This window comes from Sorex fumeus, unplaced genomic scaffold, assembly GCF_029834395.1.
Source record: "Sorex fumeus unplaced genomic scaffold, SorFum_2.1 ptg000067l, whole genome shotgun sequence".
In the NCBI taxonomy this organism is placed as follows: Eukaryota; Metazoa; Chordata; class Mammalia; order Eulipotyphla; family Soricidae; genus Sorex; species Sorex fumeus.
Window position 1 is genome coordinate 5,021,111 of NW_026606124.1, and position 22,014 is coordinate 5,043,124.

The following is a 22,014-nucleotide window of genomic DNA, read 5'->3' on the forward strand; positions in this document are numbered from 1 at the left end:
AATTCATTTATTTTATCTTTATTAAATTTTATTTTATTTTTTAAATTTTTATTAATGAAACACCATGAGGTACAGTTGTAGACTTACAAATTTTTGTGCTTGGGCAACTTTGATTTAGAACCCCATATAAGTTTTGAGCGTAATTTTTCCAACAACTATATATACTGTACTGTATTTGCCACCAAGTGTCTAATTTTTACTTACCACATACACATTCCCTCCCAGCTATTCTACTCTTCTTCTTCTGTGGTAACCTCTATTCTATTGTCAGAATCTGAAGATTTTTCTTTCCTTTTTGCTTTTTTCTGTGACCTTTTGTTTTCTCTTTTTGTTTGTATGTTTGTCTTTGTTTTGGGGCTGCAACCAGGGAAATTTACTCTTGGCAGTGCTTGGGGGGGCTGGTGATGCCAGGAATTGAATCTGGGCCACCATGTGCAAGGCATATGCCCTACCCACTGTACTATCTCTCTGGCCCTATTTTCTTTGGCTTTGGGCCACATTTGATGATGTTCAGGACTTACTCTTGGCTCTTATGCTCGGGGCTCACTTCTCGAAGGACTCTAGGTACCATATGTGTGGTACCTGGGATCAAACCTTGGTCTGCTGCATGTAACGCGAGCTTCCTACCTGCTGTAATATGGCTCCCGCTCACTTGCTGTGAGTTTTATCTTCTGCATATGAATGAAGTCATGCAGTTAATTGTCTTTCTCCATCTGAATTATTTTACTAAGTGCAATCCACACAAGATTCTTACATGTTGCAAGATTTCATCTTCTTTATAGTTGAGTAGTATTTGTTCCTTTTCACAGTTTCCATTTTTCTACTGAGAGTTTCTGTTGATTTATATTCTTCACTTCAAGTCATTATTCATTATGATAGCCTCCTTAAGGCATCTAATGCTGATTTAAACATGTGGATCATCTTGGTATTAATACTGTTGAGATGAGATAAAAAAGAGAGGTGGATTAGGCTATCACTTTCAAATCTGGGTGATCAATATCAAGTGCTCCTTATATATTTCTGTTTGTGTATTTTTTTTTGTTTGTGCACATACATGCTGAAAAATGACACAAAGGAGTCAAAGTAGATTTTCAATATTAAAATAAAAAACTTGAAAATTTCGGGCTGGAGCGATAGCACAGCGGTAGGGCGTTTGCCTTGCACGCAGCCAACATGGCTGACCCGAGTTCGATTCCTCCGCCCCTCTCGGAGAGCTCGGCAAGCTACCGAAGTATCTCGCCTGCACAGCAGAGCCTGGCTAGCTCCCCGTGACGTCTTCGATATGGCAAACACAGTAACAACAAAGTCTCCAATGGAGACATTACTGGGCCCGCGCGAGCAAATCGATGAACAATGGGAGGACCGTGACATGCCCTAAAGAAGCCTGGTGGAGAAAAGAAAAATAAACAAACCATTCAAGACAATGCAATAAAGGATGAGAAAATGAAGTTAAAAAAAAAAAACTTGAAAATTTCTAAATATCTATAGTTCTTGATATTAATGTTTAAATTATGATAAATAAAAAAGCTTATTATTAAATACCTTTATTTGGGTTTATTTTTGGTTGTCAGATTTGTGACAGTCATGGAGTACCATTCCTAACCTGTTTGGCAAATATGTACTGTTGAAATACATTAAGTTCATTTGGTTTTGGAAAATTATTTTATGTTTATGTTAGCATTGATTTGAATTTTTCTGCCTTTTTTATATGTTAGGTATAACACGGAGAAATCCTAGAACTCCTCTTTCTGATCTGCAGGGCATGAATACTCTAAATGAAAAAAACCAACAGTAAGTATGTTTGATTAATTTTTTTGAGGAAGCATGCAAGAAATAACTTTAGAATTCTTGAATACTTTTTTATCATACTTTTGAAGTGTGAAAAAAAATAGCACTAGTTGGCTTCAGTAGAAATTTGCTTTAAGTAATAGCAAAATTCAAAGATCATTCTGCATTCTATGGTGAAATTTTATTGGTAAAAGAGATTCAGATAGTTTGGATTACATCAAACTATACAATACTTTTTTTTGATTAGTGTGATAACCAAAGTTTATCATTTATTACTTTCAGTGAAGAAAAATTGAGTAAATTTTGAAAGTAATAAATGCAATTTTTTGCATTTTTTTGCAGTTTCTTTGTTCTTCACACATAACATTTTTTTATAAAGATAATCTTTTTGTAGCCAGATTAAGGTGCTTGCCTTTGGTTTATCCTAGTTCAATCCCCTGCACCATATTTGTTTCTCATAGCCTTTCCAGGAATGACCCTGAGCATATCCCTGAGCACCACCAAGTGTATCATTTCCAAAACTGAAACAAAACAAAGCAGTTGTACTTTATATGAACTGAATAACGTTGTTTAGCATCTACATTGTAAACATCAAGAGAATTGAGCTCAGTGCCTTGGTGATAAGGATGGTATAACATTAAGAGTCAAGTATTACTTCATTGCTTTATTTTCTAATTTGAGTCGTTGTGTCTTTCTAATGTACATTGTCACTCTGCTCAGTAACTGTGCTTGTTAGGAAAAACTTCTTAGGTAGCTAAACTTAACTTTGTTTATCTTAAGTGCCTGGAAATTGAACTACTTCCTCTCATTAATAGAGTATAAAATAAGACTTTCCTTCTTCACTGTCACATTTGACTAGAGATGAAATCCGCCATTATATTTGCATGTTACTTTCTTCATTAATCTGATGTCCTATGTACTTTTAGTCTATTTGACATTGTTCTCAGCTCTTCATTAGAGATCCCTAACCTTGCGGAACCTTTAAAAGAAGTTTGTGTGCTGAAAGTAGATAATGCACCAGATGATGACCTCTTGATGTCTGTATTGCAAATCATAATGCCCAAAAGTAGAGAGAGAATATGCGGAATATTGTCTGCCATGGAGATAGCGGGAGGGTGGGGAAGGGGGGGTATACTGGGGAGATCGGTGGTGGGGAATGTGCACTGGTGGAGGGATGGGTGTTTGATCATTGTGTGATTGTAACCCAAACATGAAAGCTTGTAACTTTCTCGTAACGGTGATTCAATAAAATTATTAAAATAAATAAATAAAGTTTGGGTAAGAGAAAGGAATTCTGCGCTTTGCGCCATGTCCCATATAGTTTAATAGTTATAGCTCTGTAATTCCTAGTTTATGTTTCATTGTACTTTTAGTATCAGTATACCTGGAACTGATCTGTGTGGGCTTTTTGTTTTTTAATAAATCAGGTGAAAGAGTCAGTTTGGTTGGACCTGTCTTAATATATATTTCATCTGTCATTTTTTTCTGGGGAAAAGTAGAAGTTGGGTATTTATATAAGTAGGTTGTAGGATTAGCAAATCATATAATAATAGAAAACTCTAAATGTCATAATAATGATAATTTTTGTTTAAATTGAACATTAAATATTATGTAGTCATTCCTATAGTTTTTAAAGTTTTTTCTGTTTAAAATGTAAACTATGTGTAAACTATGTTTAGTTGTGTTGTAAAAACTATGAGCTACGTTTTAAATCTACATAATTAATTATAAAATCTCCTATCTGATTTTTAAACTAACTTTCATCTGGTGCTCCTCTTTTAAACCCTCCTCTCGTACTTCTTGATAACACTAATTGTGGAACCTTTAGGAAGTCTGCAGAATAAATAGGAAAGCTTCTCAGCATTTCCTCCAGTTATTTCAGGATTACTTTTTCAAGTTATTGTGGAGAAACTAATATATTTTCCATTCTTCAGGAATGTATTCGTTCTTGTTCTTATACATTATCTTAAAGTTTTTTCTCTTGTACATTACTTTAGAGGATTTATTACTTAAAATTATTTCACTAATGTTTTTATGTATTTCTAGAGAAATTTAAATATGAATCCAATTTTCTAATTGTACCTGTAAAGCCCTTTAGTAACTTTTTATTTTGTAATCACTGATAATTCTGTGTTTTATTTCTTATCTCCAGTGCCTGGAATATTACTCGGCTTATGGAAAGAGTTTAGTAACTTTGGCATGTATGTGCATAGTGAGTGTGTGAATAAGATCTGATTTTCCAGATGAAAATTAAATACTCTACAGAATAGGAAGGCCTATTAGAACTGTACATTCCTAGTAGTATTTGGATGTTCCACAGTCTAACAAAGGCAAAAATATAACGTTATACGGTATACACAGTAGTGTTTACTGGTTAAGAGATTACCAATAGTAGTGATATTAGTGTTATGATTTCTTTGGAGAGCTGTGTTCATCTTCATGAAACTTTGTATGCAAATGTGGTAATCCATAGAATTTTTTTTTATCTGAATGAGGATGCAGCAAATGCTAGTTGATTGATAATCTCTGTGGTAAAACCACCATCTTCTGGTGGTTAAGCTGTATTTTTCTTTTTAAATAAGTTTCATTATTTAAGTTTTATTTTACTTAAGCAATTTAGAGTTTGTTAGAGATGTCTTAATGAATTGTACTGTTTAACTTTAACAGGGATACTTTTGATATAACCTGGAATAGCAGAACTGGGATTCGCCAGAATAGAGTATCAAGTAACTCCTCCCTGCTCGATAAAGATGGGATATTCGCTAACTCAGCTAGCAGCAAACTTCTGGAGAGGGCCCATGGAATTCTCACGTTAGTATTGATCAGTTAATATGGATTGCTTTTTTATCAGTAACTTAAGGTTTATGGCTAAGAAAAGAAAGAATGGTGATGGTTAAGCATTATTCTGAGTCAAATAACTCAGGTTGTATTCTGCGCTATTTTAGCTATTATAAAGCTAGTGTTTTTTGTTTATCTCCTTGGAAAGTTGTGTTTGGATATGTGTGTGTGTGTGTGTGTGTGTGTATGTGTGTGTATTTTTTAAATGAGGATCTTTCATTTTAGGATTCCAGAAAATTCCAGTTAAAACTGTTTTTACTTTTTTTTTTTTTTTTTTTTTTTTTTAGGATTTGCAGTGTCTAAAATTGGCCTTTAATTTAGCAGTCTTAACAAATTAAGCATGAAAATCTCCCTATTGGGGGGCTGGAGAGATAGCACAGTGGGTAGGGTTTTTGCCTTGCACGTGGCTGACCTGGGTTCGAGTCCCAGAATCCCTTATGGTCCCCTGAGCACCGCTAGGAGTAACTCCTGAGTGCAGAGCCAGGAGTAACCCCTGTGATCGCCAGGTGTAACCCCCCCCCCCAAAAAAAAAAAAAAGAAAATCTCCCTATTAAATGGATGAATGGAACTTGACTACCCAGTTATTTAATGCTTCCTGATGATAAAAAATAGTGTGAGAGCATAGATATAACTGCGTGGTAGGCCTGTAAAAAATATGTGTGTGTGTGTGTGTGTGTGTGTGTGTGTGTGTGTGTGTGTTGGGGAATTGAACCCTGAAGTCACATATGCAAGGCAAGCACTCTATTCCCCAGGTCCCATAATTTCTTACCTACAATTCAGCATATTCCAGACTCTTTGTAGGTGATTTTCCTTTCTTTGTTTTTGATTTTGAAGCTGCCTAAGCAGTGCTCAGTAGGATCCACTCCCCAATACTCAGCCACCTAGTGTCAGGTGCACTGCAACACCCAATGATAGCACCCAGTAGGGCCACTCTTGCAGTGTTTTGGGGCCGATAGGGCTATTCCCAGTAGTGCTTGAGGAATCATGGAATGAAGGAATAAAATTTGGGGCTTCACACATGCAAGGCACATGCTATAGGTCTTTGACCTCAATTCCCAGGTCTCTAAGCATTTCTTTTGGTGGGGGGATACAGATCACAGTGTTCATGGGTTAATCCGACTTGGTGTTTAGGGATCACTACTGGACATACCAAGGATGGAACCAGGCTCTTGCATGGAATTCATTAGTTCCAACCCTTTGTACTATCTCCTAAACATAATTTTTTTTTTTACTACTAACTAGAGGTATGACTGAATATAATTGCTTAATTTTTTAAAAAATTTTTATTAGTGAAACACCATGAGGTACAGTTGTAGATTTACAAATTTTTGTGCTTGGGTTTCGATTATACAATGATCAAGTACCCATCCCTCCACCAGTGCCCATTTTCCACCACCAGTGATCCCAGTATCCCTCCCATCCCCCCACCCCCCATCCTCCCCATCCTACCCCGCCTCTGTGGCAGGGCATTCCCTTTTATTCTGTCTCTCCTTTTGGGTCCTGTGGTTTGCAAAAGAGGCATTGAGTGGCAATCATGTTTGTTCTATAGTCTACTTTCAGCATGCATCTCCCATCCTGGGAAGATCCTTAATTGCTTAATTTCTAAGCTACCGATTTACAAAATTACTAGAGTCAGTTTATGTAAGATTTGCTATATTCCAGAATTGTGAATTAATTTTAGCTACAGCTCGTCAGAGGTTGGTGATATTACCATCCATCCTCATTTTATATTACAGTTGACTCTTTAACAACATAGGGACCCTTTAACTACATACCTTTAGGTACTAACTCTTTATGCATAAATTGAAATTCATACCTAACTTGGATATCACTCCAAATTAATTTCTAATACACTTCCATTAACCAGAAGCCTTACTGATAAACTGTTAAAACACATATAAATCACATATTTTGTATTATGGTACTGCATACTTAAAATTAGGTAAGTTTAGGAAATCAAAAGAAAAAAATACTTTTATAATGCTGTATTAATTATTGATGACCATACATTCATGTCATGTTTATAAGAAAATTGTTGACCCACATAATCCACACCCCTGTTTTTTTCTTACACTTTTTTTACATTTTATTTTCATAAAGTAGTTCACATTAGTTCATTACAGATAATATTCAGACACCCACCCAAACAGCAAACATCTTCCCACCACAATAAGAGGGAAGTGTGTAAAGGTTGTATTTCATTCTGGGGGCCATTTAAGCCAGTATATACAAGAATACAAGCAAGTATGTTAAAACCACACATGCATTTGCTACTTTATGTACATCAGTGGGCTAGAGTTTAAGAGGTTGCGTGGCTGCAAATGTGGCCGCACACTCCAGAAAATTCTGTGTTGCTCTCTTCTGGGAGCTTTGTTTTATAGTCTCTGAGTCTTGGCCGTCGATGAGATTACATGGTGCCAGGAGGCAGTTTGTGGGTGTCACTGCCAAGCTACTGGAAAACTGGGGATCTGGGTAGAGAAGGCCCAGTCCTGATCCAAGAAGACTTGGAGATCTCAGCCACAGGTCTCACATACCTGTGTTCCTCTTTTGGTTCCTTCATGGGTGAGGAGTGTGTGGAGAGTGACCTTGAGCATGGCTGTGACTGGGTTCAGGAGGTTTTCGGCTGCCAGGGCTCTGCTTGGGGCGGGGAGGGAAATTCAACCAGCTCCCCTCTGAGGTGTCCTGGTGAAGACAGCCTGGCACAGGCCGCAAACCCCTATTCTTAAGGGATACTTGGGTGCTATACACTAGATTGATGTCTTACTTTTCTGAATCAAGTTTCTGAATCAAACTTTTTGATATGTAGCCATGTCAAAAGTCTTGATTTGTTATGTTGATTAAAGAATTTGTTGAGTTATGAACATGACTAAGTAAAAGCAGAGAATTTTTCAAGGTGGAAAATTATATGCTTTAGTAAAAAAGAAATCTGAATCCTATTTACATCCAACAGAAAAGGAAGCTTGAGCTCTGAATATACAATGTTTTGTTATGTTCATCAGGCTTAAATCTGTTTTTACCTGTATTACAGAGTATGCATTTCTTCTTTTCCTTTCGTGGTGTACTCAAGTTTACCAGAGGTGCCTAATTACTTGAATAATTGTTTTCTGCCTCTTAGAGATGGGTATGGGCTGGAGCAATAGCACAGTAGTAGGGCATTTGCCTTGCGTGCGGCCAGCCGGGCCGAGCCAGGTTCTATTCCTCCATCCCTCTCAGAGAGCCCGGCAAGCTACTGAGAGTATGTCGCCCGCATGGCAAAGCCTGGCAAGCTACCCATGACATAATCAAAATGCCAAACATAGTAACAAGTCTCACAATGGAGATGTTACTGGACCCACTCGAGCAAATGGGAGGACAGTGCTACAGTGCTACAGAGATGGGTATGAATGGGTATAAGTGAAATCTGTTGTATATGTGTAAGGACCTTGAAATTATTAATCTTTGTAGTTATTTTTAAAATGTGTGATTTGTCTCTAGGAGAAACAAAAACTTGAAACCCAAGCCTGGCCTTCCTAAGGTGAGTATTATGAAAAAAATTTTTTTTCATTACTGCCTTACTTCATAATTGTTCCTTCTTCCTAGTGAAAGTAATCTATAATGTAAAGTTAAGAAATATTTATATTTAAAGTTGGGATTAATATGTGCATTCAGCTGGCTCCATTTTAGAAACAATGCTAAATGAAATGAACCAAGCTTCATAGGTCGCAAAACTGTCTTGAGGGTGCACATGCCATGGGAGTGAGCATCTCCTAATTGATGGAAACGGTGCTGAAGAAGATTGGAGAATTAATCTGCTTGTGAAAAGTTTCATTAAGTGGTGCAATTCTAGATCACAGGAATAAGGATTTAGCCAATTTAGACGGAAACAATTTCATGTTCTTAGTACCATTGTTGAACTGCAGCAGACACTGGAAAAATAATGCAAAGCTGTTAGAGGTAGAAGAAGCTCAAGAAAGAAGCATAGAAATAGATCCTGAGCTATAGTCTTTACCATTTCTGTGAAAGTAATAGAATCTGAATATGTTAGAATTTGTTGTTCTCTTTAGGTGGTTTTGGTAGTGAGCTACTTCATTATTTTTTTTCACTTTTACATAACAGATATAATTTTATCTGTTGCAGTCCCTTTTGTAGGCATGATAATATTTTTATTTAGAAAAATTTGTATTTATTGATTTACTGGAATTATTTTTTTTCAAGTTAAAAGTGTCTTTAATTTTTTTCCTTTTTATTGATTCACCATGAGATACACAGTTCCAAAGCTGTTTATGGTTGGGTTTTAGTCATGTTCCAACACCCATCCCTCCACCAGTGTGCATTTCCCACCACTGATGTCCCCAGTCCCTCCCCCTCCTCCCCCTCCTCTCCCCCCCCTTTCCACCCCTCCCCCCTCCCCCCACCACCAGCCTGCTCTGTGGCAGGCACTTTTCTTCTTTCTCTCTCTCTCCTTTTGGGCATTATGGTTTTCAATACTGGTACTGATTGGTTATCATGTTTGTTCCTTTATCTATTTTCACCCCAGTTCTTACCAGAATGATTATTTCCAACTATCATTGTCATAGTGGTCCCTTCTCTATCCCAATAGCCTTTTCTCTCAGTACTTGAAACAGGCTTCCAATCATGTACTAATCCTTTTGACCCTTTTTTCCACTTTCCTTGGATGTTAGTATCATCCTGTGGTTTTTGTATCTCATAAATGAGTGCAATCATTCTATGTCTATTCTATTTCTCTCCTTCTGACTCGTTTCACTCAGTATGATACTCTGTATGTTCATCCATTTATAAGCAGATTTCATGACTTCATTTTTGCTGGTGGCTGCATAGTATTTCATTGTGTAGATATACCATAGTTTCTTTAATAGTAGTCTGTTTTTGGGCACTCAGGTTGTTTCCAGATTCTGTCTATTGTGAATAGTGTTGCAATGAACAGAGAAATGCAGATGGCTTTTTGGCTGCGTGGTTTTGCGCCCCCAAGGTATATTCCCCAAAGTGGTATTGCTGGGTTATATGGAAGCTCAATTTCTAGCATTTTGAGGAATGCCCTTGTTGTTTTCCAAAAAGGCAGAACCAGTGTTTCCCATCAGCAATGAATGAGAGTCCCTTTCTCCCCATTGTCGGTGCCAGCACTGGTTGCTCTTGTTCTTTTTGATGTGTGCCAGTCTCTGTGGTGTGAGTTGGTATCTCTTTGTTGTTTTGATTTGCATCTCCCTGATGACTAGGAATGAAGAGGATTTTTTTCATGTACCTTCCGGTCATTTTTATTTCTTCTTTGAGGAAGTTTTTTGTTCATTTCTCTCCCCATTTTTTGATAGGGTTAGACTTTTTTCTTGTAAAGTTCTACCAATTACCGTCTTGGGTAGTAACCCCTTATCTGATGTATTGGGTAATTTTCCCCATTCCATGAGAATTTTGGTCACTGTTTCTTTTGAGGTGCAGAAGCTTATTAGCTTAGTGTAGTCCCATTGGTTCCACTTGCTTGGTCAGTGACATTTCATCTTTGAAGATGTCTTTAGCTTCAACATCATGGAGAGTTTTGCCTACGTTTTCCTACATGTACCTTATGGATTCAGGTCTGACATTGAGGTCTTTAATCCATTTTCATCTGATCTTTGTGCCTGGTATTAGAGGGAGGTCTGAGTTTATGTGTGTGTGTGTGTGTGTGTGTGTGTGTGTGTGTGTATATATTTATATATATATTTTTTTCATGTACCTTGCCCAGTTTTCCCAGTACCACTTGTTGAAGAGGGTTTCCTTGCTCCACTTCACATTTCTTGCTCCTTTATCAAAGAGTATGTGATCATATATCTGAGGGTTTGTGTCAGGGTATTCAACTTTATTCCATTGGTCTGTGGGTCTATCTTTATTCCAGTACCATGCTATTTTAATTACTTTGTAGTATAGTTTGAAGTTGGGGAAGGTGATGCCTTCTATGTTCTTTTTTCCAAGGATTGCTTTAACTATTCGTGGGAGTTTATTATTCCATATAAATTTTAGGAGTGTTTGATTAATTTCTTTGAAAAATCCTTATAGGGACCACATTGACTCTGTATAGCGCTTTGGGGAATCTTGTCATTTTGATAGTGTTGTGTTAATCCTCCCAGTCCATGAACAGGGAATGTGTCCCCGTTTCCTTATGTCCTCTCTTATTTCTTGAAGTAGTGTTTTGTAGTTTTCTTTGTATAGGTCCTTCACCTCTTTAGTTACGCTAATCTGAGATACTTGATTTTCTGAGGGACAATTGTTACCAGGATTGTTTTTAAAAATATTTCTTCTATTTCATTAATTTATATATAGGAAAGTCATGAACTTTTGGGCATTGGTTTTGTATCAGCCACTCTACTATACAAACCCTTTTTTTACTAGGGACTTTTTTTTTTTTGGTAGAGTCTTGAGGATTTTCTGTCTAGTATCATCATCTGCAAATAGTGATAATTGGACTTCTTTCCTATCCGGATGCCCTTGATACCTTTGTCTTGCCTAACTGCTCTGGCAAGTACTTGCAGTACTAAATTCAATAGAAGTGGGAAGAGTGGGCAACCCTGTCTTGTGCCTGAACTTAGAGAGAAGCCTGTAGTTTTTCATATTGAGAATATGCTCGTAGGACCAAAATGATGGTACAGCGGGCAGGGCTTTTGGCTTGCATGCACTCAACCCGGGATCAATCCCTGGCCTCCCATATGGCTCCCCAATCACTGTCGGGAGTGATTCCTGAGTGCAGTGCTAGGAGTAACCCCTGAGCATCACGGAGTGTGACCCCACACTCAAAGCCAAACAATAAAAATCTTTCAAGGAGAATAATGCTTGCTGTGGGCTTATGGTAGATGACTTTGTCTATATTGCGGATGGTTCCTTCAACTCCCATTTTTGTTGAGAGTTTTTTTTTTTATCATTAATTGGTGCTGACTCTTGTAAAATGCTTTCTCTGTATCTCTTGATATAATCATATATTTTTATCTTTTCTTTTATTGATATGGTGTTTTATGTTGATTGACTTATAAATTTTAAATCATTCTTGTATCCTCGGAATGAATCCCACGTGATCATGGTATATGATCTTTTTGATGAATTGTCGGACTCTATTTGCTAGTATTTTGTTGAGGATCTTTGCATCTGTTCATCAGGGATATTGGCCTGTAATTCTCTTTCTTTGTGGTGTCTCTGTCTACTTTTGGTTTCACAGAAATATTTGCCTCCATAGAAACTGTTTGGGAGTATTTCTGTTTCTTCAATTTCCTGGAAAAGTTTGAAAAGGATTGGTAGTATGTCTTCTTTAAAGATTTGAAGGAATTCACTAGTGAATTCATCTGGGCCTGGGCTTTTGTTTGGGGGAAGAATTTTGTTTACCATTTCAATTTCTTCAATAGTGATAGGTCTGTTAAGGTATTTCAGATCTTGGTTCAGCCTTGGGAGATTATAGGAATCCTGGAATTTATCCATTTCTTCAAGGTTCTCTTATTTTGTTGCATAAGAATTCTCAAATTAATCTCTAATGATCCATTGAATTTCTGTGTTTTTTGTTGTGATGTCCCACTTTCATTCCTTTCGCAGTTTATTAGCGTTCTCTCTCTTTCTTTGTGAGTGGTTTATAGATCCTATTTATTTTCTCAAAGAACCAGCTTTTGGTTTCATTAATCTTTTGAATTTTTGATTTTATTTTTTTAATTCTTCCTCATTTATTTCTGCTCTAAGTTTATTATTTCCTTCTTCCTGCCTGGTGCCTGGTTTGGGCTCCTTCTGTTGGTCCTTTTCCAAGATCTTAAGCTGTGAAGTTATTTATGTGGGCCCTTTCTTCCTTCCTGATGAATGCTTGCAGCATTACAGCCTTTCTTCTTTAACACTGCTTTTTCTGTGTCCCACAAATTCTGATTCTCATGTCTTTATTCTGTTTGTTTCTAGGAATCTTTCAATTTCCTCTCTAAGCCATTACTTGTTTAGCAGTGAGCTGTTTAATTTCCAGGTGTTTGACTTGGTTCTTGTTTCTGTGTCTGATTAACTTCTGTTTTCAATGCATCATGGTCTGAAAAGATAGTTGATACGATTTCTGTCCTCCTGATTTTATGGAGGTATGTTTTTTGGCCCAGCAGGTCTATCTTGGATAATGTTTCACGTGCACTGGAGAAGAATGTATATTCAGCTTTTTGGGGATGAAAAGCCATTTACATATTTAGCTAGCTAGCTAGCTATTTACTGTCTCCCTCTTTTCTATTTCTTCCCTCAAATAAAGTATTTCCTTGCGGAACTTTAGTTTAATTGATCTATCAATAAGTAACAAAGAAGTGTTGAAATCTCCAACTACTATTGTGTTGCTATCAGTGTTTTTCTTCAAGTCTATTAGCAGTTGTTTTAAGTATTTTACTGGTCCCTCATTAGCTACATATGTGTTTAGGAGTGTGAGTTCTTCCTGTTGTGCTGATCCCTTGATCATTAAGAAATGGCCCTTTAGCTGGAATGGAGAAGGGATCATTAAGACAATGATGGTTGGAGGAATCATTTGGGATGGGAGATGTGTGCTGAAAGATTAAGGACCAAAAGTGATAACCTCTCAGTATCTGTATTGCAAACCATAATGCCCAAAAGTAGAGAGAGAGTATGGGGGAGATAGTCTGCCATGAAGGCAAGGGGAGGGTTGGAAAGAGGGGGTATACTGGGGGTATTGGTGGTGGAGAAGGTGCACTGCTGGAGGAATGGGTATTTGATCATTGTATGATTGAAACTCAAACATGAAAGCTTTGTAACTATATCTCACGGTGATTCAATAAAAAAAAAATAAAGGAAAGAAAAGAAAAGAAATGGTGTTCAGCTACTACTCAAGCTTCTTAACGGCCATAATCCAGAAACACACAAAAGAAACTCTGAACCAAGCAGCTCACTGCAGAGATTTCTCCACACCCTAATTATCTAAAATTCTAGAATATCAGGAGCATGCAGCCACTCTTGTGGCCATGAGACATCTTATGCTATTTATAACAAGCAATACAAAAGAGAGTATAGGGGAGATAGAGGCAGGAGGAGGGGTGGGAAGGTGTGGGATGCCGGGGACATTAGTGTGAGAGAATGTGCACTGGTGGAGGATTGGGTGTCCGATCTTTGTATGACTGAAATGTAAACAGTGAAACTTTGTAACTATCTCACAGTGATTCACTTAAAAAAAAATTAATGTGAAGTTCATACCCAATTCAATCAGCTTAACCAATGGCTGAATAAATAGCAGTACTTCTACATTTAAGAAAAAAGTAAAGAAATGGCCTTCACTGTCTCTTATGACCTTCTTGAATCTGAAATCTATGTTATAGATTCACTCTGATACCAGTGTGGCCACCTTGGCATTTTAGAAGGGGTTGTTTGCTTGGAGGACTGTTTTCCAGAATTTGACTTTGAGTGTGTTTCCTCTGTTCAAGCAATACAAAAGAGAGTATAGGGAAGATAGAGGCAGGGGGAGAGGTGAGAAGGTGGGGGGTATTCAAATGTGTTTCTTGCAGGCAGCAGAGTGTGGGGTTCAATTTTCTAATTCATCCTGCCACTCTGTGGCTCTTAATTGGTGCACTTAGCCCATTGACATTGAGAGAGATTATTGTTAAGGGTTTTTTGCCATCTTTCTGCAGGAGTTTGATGTATTTGTTGGGCTTGTTTTATCTAAAGTAGCCTGTTTAATTCTTGTAACAATGATTTTGAGTCTTTGAAGTTTCTGAGTTGTTCTTTATCTGTGAAGTTGTGTGTTTTTCTTAAATCTGAATGAGAGGCTGACTGGGTAAAGTGTTCTTGGTAAGGTGTTCATTTATTGAGGTTTTCACTATATCCCACCACTATAACCTTCAGGCTTGGAGGGTTTTGTCTGAGAAGTCTGCTGTAAATCTTAGGGATGCTCCTTTCTAAGTAATTTCCTTCTTTGATTTTGCTGCTTTCAGTATTCTTTCTATGGATTTTGTTGTTCTGATTTGGGTGTGTTTTGGGATTTTTTTTATTTGAATTTCTTTTAGCTGGTACCTTTTGGACCTCCTGTATCTGGGTGCAAGCACTCTTCAGCTCTGGGAGCTTTTAAGCAAAGTTGCTTCTTCATCTGGGTTTTCTTCCTGTCCTTCTGAGACCACAGTGATTCTTGTGTTGTTCCTCCAAAATTCATCCCGATGTTCTCTTATCATGTGATGGTTTATTTTGAGGCTCTTTTTCCATCTTATGCTATTGTCTAGAAATTCTCTGTACCTCATCTTGGAACTCACTGATTCCGGCCCCAGTTAGTCTGCTGCTGAGGACTTTGAGTGAATTTTTCATTTCACCTACCAGGTTTTTCAGATCTGTCATTTCTTATATTTTTGTTTGTAGTTTCCTCATATCCTCTTGTATTTTATTGGCTGTGCATTCTGTTGTTTCTTTGAGCTCCTTATGCATCCTCAACAATTCTATTCTAATTCCTTATCAGAGAGGTTATGTAGCTCATTATTACTGCTTGGGTCATTTGGCCTAACATCTTCACTCACTAAACCTGGTGGGTTTCTGTGTTGCTTTACTATTGTCACCTTTGCAGTTTGGAGTTCTTTCTGTGTGTTGGTGAGAGCTTAGGCACCTACAATTAGGGTGTCTTTTTATGTTTATGGTGTATTATGGAGGTGTGAAGAAACATGTGACCTTGTAGTGAAGCAGAGTGTACTTCCTTGGGTGGGGTTTACTCCTGACCGGGAGAGGGACAGTGGCTTTCCTGAGCTCTCTCATGAGCCCATCACAGCCTTTCTCTAGCTCTCGGGGACCGAGGCTGATCTGAGCAGAGCCAAGCCTTGGATAGCTGTCTACACTTCTCTTATTGCAGGCTGAGCTACTTCACTTTTAATTATTAATGTAAAGTTCATCTTTCTTTACACAAAGAAAAATTACTTCATTATAAATTTGTCATTAATGGGAGTATTAAAATAGCATTTCAGAACTGCGTTCAGATCTTGTAAGAAAGCTGGGAAATCAGAAAGCTGCCACCTTTGCTGCTGCTTTCAGGTGCACGTCATCTGTGGTATAATCCAGATGTCAGGAGGAAGCTGCTACCACTGTTGATAACATGTATTTTCTAGGGTTTCAGCAACAAATCTGTTGCCTTAGCCTCTGTCTCTCAACACTCATAAAAGTAGTGTCTACACTCTGTGAACTCAAGAAAGTAAGAGTACTTTATGTATATGCTTACCAGAAGAACCAGACTAGTAGTCAAAGCCATCCTGGTTTCATGAGTGGGAAACTAATTGATGAGTGCCTGCCACATTCAGAAATAAAGGTACAAGGGAGTTTGGTAAATGTCTTTTTAAGCTTCTATAAAACAGGAGGAGGGTAGAATGCATATTGAAAATCAGTCCTTCACGTTCACTACTGTCATATGCAAACACCGTGTAATTCTGTTTTTACCTGTTTTTAGATAAAATTATGTGAGTAATTTGAATTCCTTCTCCCTCTTTTTTTTTCAGAACTTGCTAGAAATAAATTCCTTAAAACACCTGACAAGACAGACCTTGCAGGATCGCATTACCAAGTCTCTTCTTCATTTGCACAAGAAGAAGAAACCTCCCAGCATCAGTGCCCAGTTTCAGGTTATTTCCCATTTTACTTATGAGATACCTGTCATTGAAAAGTCAGAATTACCGATCTGCAAATACCTGAGTGAAATAATTTGTTGAGTAAAATGATTAATGTGATTAAAAGGCCAGGCTTTAGTGGTTGTTTTGGTGAGAAATGCCAAAGATGAAAAACGTCACGTGCCTTTTTTCCATCCTTGTATTTTTACATATTCAAAATTTTCAGTGTGAGGGACAAGGTAACAAAATTCTGTACATTATTAGAATATAACCATTAAAATATGTTTAGAAATATGACTTTAAACTACTGTGCAGGTATAATCAGTGTTTGTAGTGATGTGTTTTTTCCCTGTGCTGGTTTAAACTATATGCTGTTACCATCAGTATTTTATCTCAGTGAGATTGTATGATTTTTCTCCTTTGTTTTAGTTTTAATGTGTAGGAATCATTTCCTTTTATTGTGTCTGCACACTTAGAAATATTATCATAATAAATTAAGCACATAGCTTCCAAAATTAATTTTTCAGAATATTTTGCCAGGTTTTTCCTTTTTATCTCAAAATAGCTTTTTCTAACAATCTTTCATTTGTGAGGCATTTGTGAAAATGAATCAGAAATCTGATGGCTACAATGCTTTGCATAATTTCACTATGCTTGGGGCCAGAGAAACAGTGCAGAGGGTAGGGTACTTGCCTTGCAGATACTGCCAACCTGCATTTAGTCCCCGACTTTCCCACCCATATGATCTCCTGAGCACTGCCAGAGGTGATTCCCTGAGTGCAGAGGCAGGAGTTACCCCTGAGCACTGCTGGTTGTGCCCCTGCCCCACCAAAAAAGTTATTTCTGTAACAGAAGTAATATTCACTATTAACTATTTTTTTTTATGTAGAAGTACAGCTATTTATTCAGCCAAGATTAGGCTGATTGAATTGGGAATGACCTCCACCTTACTTTATTTTTTTTTTCATTTTTTATAATTTTATTTATTGAATCACCGTGAGAGCAGTTATAAAGCTTTTGGGTTTAAGTCTCAGTCATACAATGAAACACCCGTACCTTCACCAATGCCTATTCTCCACCCCCAAATCCCCCAGTGTACCCCTGTCCCACACCCTCCCCCTACCTGTGGGGCAGATGATTTCCACATTACTCTCTCTACTTTGATTACATTCAATATTTTGATACCAGACCCACCATTATTATTTGGTATTTTACCCCAACACTGAGATCTGCTGAAAAGGCAACAGTAGACAGTTTGTTTTCTATTGCTGGTTATGAATAACATATGATGTTGCGCAGCTGCATTATTGGCTGCAAGATTTTGAAATTCTGAAATTTTAACACTTAAATCTGGAGGGATTTCTGCCAAAACCTGCTGGATTCTGAGATCTGTTCCTGAGTCTCTGAGTTCATGGCCATTACACAGCTTGATCAGGAGCCAGAGAGGCCGTTCGTGGGCAGCAACTTGGGGTCTCATTGGGGCGGAGAAGAAAGGACTGGCTGCACCCCCATCCCGTGAGGCCCCACGTGTCTCGTCACTGAGGGCCCAAACCTGACTGTCCAATCGCCTTCGGAAGATGGCGGCTACTGAGCCGCCAAGGGGGAGCAGGTGGAGGGACAGCACTTTCCCCCCTGGGGTGGCCCAGCGACAGTAACCTGCTGCGGGGTCCAGATGCATTTTTGCCAAAAGTCGCTGGGTTTCGAGATTTGTTTCTGAGTCTCTGGGGTCATGGCCATTAAGCAGCTTGATCAGGAGCCAGAGAGGCCGTTCATGGGCGGCGACTCGGGGTCTTGTTGTGGCAGGGAGGAAAGGGCCAGCTCCACCCCCATCCCATGAGGCCCCACATGTCTCGTCACTGCGGGTCCAAACCTGACTGTCCAGTGGCCTCTGGAGGATGGCGGCCACTGGGCCGCCAGGTTGAATAGGCCAAGGCACTAAACCTATTCCTACCTGGGGTGGCCCGGCACCCGTAACCTGCTGCAGGGACCGGACGCATTTCTGCCAAAAGTCACTGGGTTCTAAGATTTGTTTCTGAGTCTTTGGACTCATGGCCATTAAGCAGCTCGATCAGAAGCCAGAGAGGCCGTTCGTTGGTGGTGACTCGTTGGAGTGGGCAGGGAAGGGCCGGCTCCACCCACATCCCGTGAGGCCCCACATGTCTTGTCATTGCGGGCTCAAACCTGACTGTCCAATGGCCTCTGAAGGATGGCGGCCACTGAGCCACCTAGGGGAAGCAGGCGGAGGGACAACACCCTTTCCCCCCTGGGTGGTCAGGCACTGGTAACCCATTGTGGGGCGAGACATATCTCTTCCAAAAGCCGTGGGTTTTGAGATTTTTTTTTCTGAGTTTCTGGGATCATGCCCATTAGCAGTTCTATCAGGAACCAGAGAGGCCTTGCCTCCAATTATATAGCTGAGTTGAAGGTGGTTTGTGAGTGTGTCTCCCACATACCTAACTTTTGGCCATTTGCTTTCTTGGTAAACTTTGCCCCAAGATTTTGGGATCTGGCCAGAGGCACAGCGGCAATTTTGGGGTATCTGGAAGTCTGACAGTGCTGCTAATGCACTCGCCTCACAGGTACAGATTGACCTGCTGACAGCACTATAACCCAGTAACTAATTTTTTTTAAAAAAATTATTATCCACTCATAGCTGTATGGGCTGGAGCGATAGCACAGTGGGTAGGGCGTTTGCCTTGCAAGTGGCCAACATGGCCAACCTGAGTTCGATTCCTCCGCCCCTCTCGGAGAGCCTGGCAAGCTACCGAGAGTATCTCGCCTGCACGGCAAAGCCTGGCAAGCTACCCCTGACGTATTCGATATGCCAAACACAGTAACAAGTTTCACTATGGAGACGTTACTGGGCCCGCTCGAGCAAAATAAATATATATATATTTTTGGTCCATACTTGGCAGTTCTTAGGAGGTTTTCCTGTCTCAGTGCTCAGGAGTGACCACTGGTGGTACTTAGAGGATCATAATTGGGGATCAAACTGGGGTCTGCTGCATGCAAGGCAAACTCCTTACCTACTAGATTATTTCCCTAATGTTTCTTCTTATTGTTTTGCTTTGGTTTGGTTTTTGGGTCACACTCAGCAGTCCACAGGGCTTTCTCTAGTGCTCTGCTCAGGGATCATTTCTGGTAGTACTCAGGGGGTCATATGGGATATGGGGGAATCAAATCTACTGCAAGGCAAGCATCCTACCTGCTGTGCTATTTCTCGGTTTCTTACTGCTCTCTTTTAAATCCAATATATTTGTGCAAATTTTCTAATATCTTGTCATTGCAATTAATCCTTATAGTTCATAAGCATAATCCTTTGAATAAAGAATGGCTTGAAATGTCACTTTACTTTAGATCTTACCTCAGACCTAAGAAAAAAATTAAGTGTGTGAAGATTGTTTGGTTGAATATTTTCTCTTAAAGAGGAAAAAAAAAAGACAAAAACCCCCAAATTATTTAGCACAAGTAAATGAAAAGAAATACCATTAATTATAGGGAGCGGCTTTGCTATTAGTTAAAAAAAATCCTCTTAACTCATAATCCTATAAATTGATGGTGTTTAATATTAAAAAGAAATATGTGTCAACTGGGAGGAGTATCTATGCTGTGGAACTTTCTTCACATTCTAATTTCTAACATGGATGGATTCTAGGAGGAGATCATGCTGATTGGTGAATATACGTAACTTCTGTGTAAAACAGTAAGTTTATTAAAATACTGTGAGAGGAGTCATAGTTGATAGAGTAGCTAGTTCATAATCACATTTCCTCTGATTAAGCCAAATTCTGATCAAAAGGAAACTTGAGTGCACATCTGCAGCTCAAGCACACGTGTTGCTGCCACACATATGTGGTGCTCAGGCACAAGTGTTGTCCACATTTCCACTCTTGAGATGTGTACTTTCATACATTTATACTTAAATGCTGGGATGTGTACTGGGGCTCTCTTCTCTGGAGAAGCCCATAATCTCTCTTGAGGACCTCTCTCTCTCTCTGTCTCTCTGTTTCTCTCTGTCTCTCTCTTCTCTCCTTTCTTTTTCCTCTCTTCTCTCTCTCTCTTCTCTCTTCCTTTCTCATCTTTCTTCTCTCTCTTTCTTCTCTCCTCTCTCCTTTAATCAACACTTCCAATAAAATTTGTTATACTCCTAAAAAAAAAAACCAAAAGGGAACGAGCTTAGATCTAAATAGGAAAAGTAATTTTACTATTATGTACTTAGAGCAAATAATCTTCATTTTGATACCTTAGCTCTTTCACAGATGCATGCATACCAAAGTTAGTTTTTAAGAAATCAGAGAGATGGTGCAGGGGTTAAGGTGCTTGTCTCGCACATGGCCAATTCTGGTTTGTTGCCCTGGCACCACATATGATCACTGAGCACAGAGCAAGGAATATCATGTGACTCAAAACAAAAACAGCAACAAAATCATTAATACATCTGAATTGTTCATGAGAGCACTGTAATAAAATATAGTTATAATCCTGTAATACTTCTTAAATCCTCCCAAATCAGGAATTTGGGATATTCTCAAATTGTCTTCATATATTTAGCAAAAAATGAAAAAGCGTCATTGTTAACGTTTTAACATTATTAAATAGTAATTACAAAAGCAGTCAATTTTCTATTAATTGAATACAGCTGGAGAAAAAAAAAGAAACTTTAACATCCAGATATAATGATCAGTGAGCTGTATTTTTTCAGATCCTTTAATGAATATATACATATACATTATTTAATTTTCCCTCAACATTTTTATGACACTTATATTGTTGTACATGTGAATGTATTATTAATGGTGGAGATGGATCGCATTCAAATATCTTTGATTCTATGCCCTTCTTATGAATTAATGTTTATTTTTCTTAAAATCTATCATTGTATAACTGAAACCCAAGCACAAAAATTTGTAAGTCTATAACTGTACCTCATGGTGTTTCACTAATAAAAAAAACATAAAAAAAATTTAAAACTGTAACATCAGAATTAATGAAAGACTAATTGAAACAGGAATTACCTTTTGGCTGTTAATCAAAACTAGACAAAAGATTGGGTTAAACTTCGAGGATAGATGATGCATCTTGTCAGATTATGGTCTCTGAGAAGAGGGAAATAAATGAGGTAAGCCCATTAGGTGCCTAAAACTCAACTATAAATAACTTTGTAAATCACAGCTTTAACTAAATAGGAAAATTTTTTTAAAAAGAAAATTGTGGGACATGGAGGGGCACAAAAAATAATTCCTAGGGGATGGGGAAATAATATGGAGATTAAGATGCATGCCTTACATGGGCTAACCTTTGTTCATCCTAGCACCACCTGGTCCCGCAGCATTGCAGGAGTGCAGCTCTAGAGGTCGCAGGCACACTGGGTCTGGCCCTAGAGCCTGCACGCTCTGCTCGGGTTGTCTGAGTAGATAAGTTCTGAGGAGTGCCACACCTTCGGGGCCTCTAGCCAAGAACTGTCAGGATGGATTCCTGGGCTTCCTGAGCACAGCTTGGATTCCCTTTACTCAATAGAAGGAAAAAAGAAAAGAAAATCCTAAATGCAGTTGAGGGTTGGGGTAGGAAAGGAAAGTCATTAGAAAATACGAGTAATATCTTTAAACAGTTGAAAGGCAGAAAAAAGGAAAGTTATCACTTGAATTTTTTACAAAGTATTTTTAGAAAGGTAAAAAAATCAATAAGCCTCTAGCAGATAAATCAGGAAAAATAGGTCATGTGCAAATAAACCATTATTAGAAATGAAAGAGGGACGTTGCTACAGATTAAAGCAAGGAATACTACCTTACTGTACGCTATACTGGGTGATTTTCAATGTTCCTAGTTTGCTTGAGTTTGAATAAAACTT

General features: G+C 38.5%; 1 protein-coding gene across 5 annotated transcripts in view; it reads left to right on the forward strand.

Annotated features, from left to right (window-relative positions):
- MYO9A (myosin IXA) overlaps nucleotides 1–22,014 on the forward strand; it is a 224,388-nt gene that overhangs the window by 136,951 nt on the left and 65,423 nt on the right. For all 5 annotated transcript variants that reach the window (XM_056128796.1, XM_056128797.1, XM_056128798.1 and 2 more), the window contains exons 16-19: nucleotides 1,716–1,791; nucleotides 4,456–4,599; nucleotides 8,101–8,140; nucleotides 16,059–16,181. In XM_056128796.1, coding sequence (XP_055984771.1) covers nucleotides 1,716–1,791; nucleotides 4,456–4,599; nucleotides 8,101–8,140; nucleotides 16,059–16,181 — 383 coding nt within the window. The remainder of the gene's footprint in view (nucleotides 1–1,715; nucleotides 1,792–4,455; nucleotides 4,600–8,100; nucleotides 8,141–16,058; nucleotides 16,182–22,014) is intronic.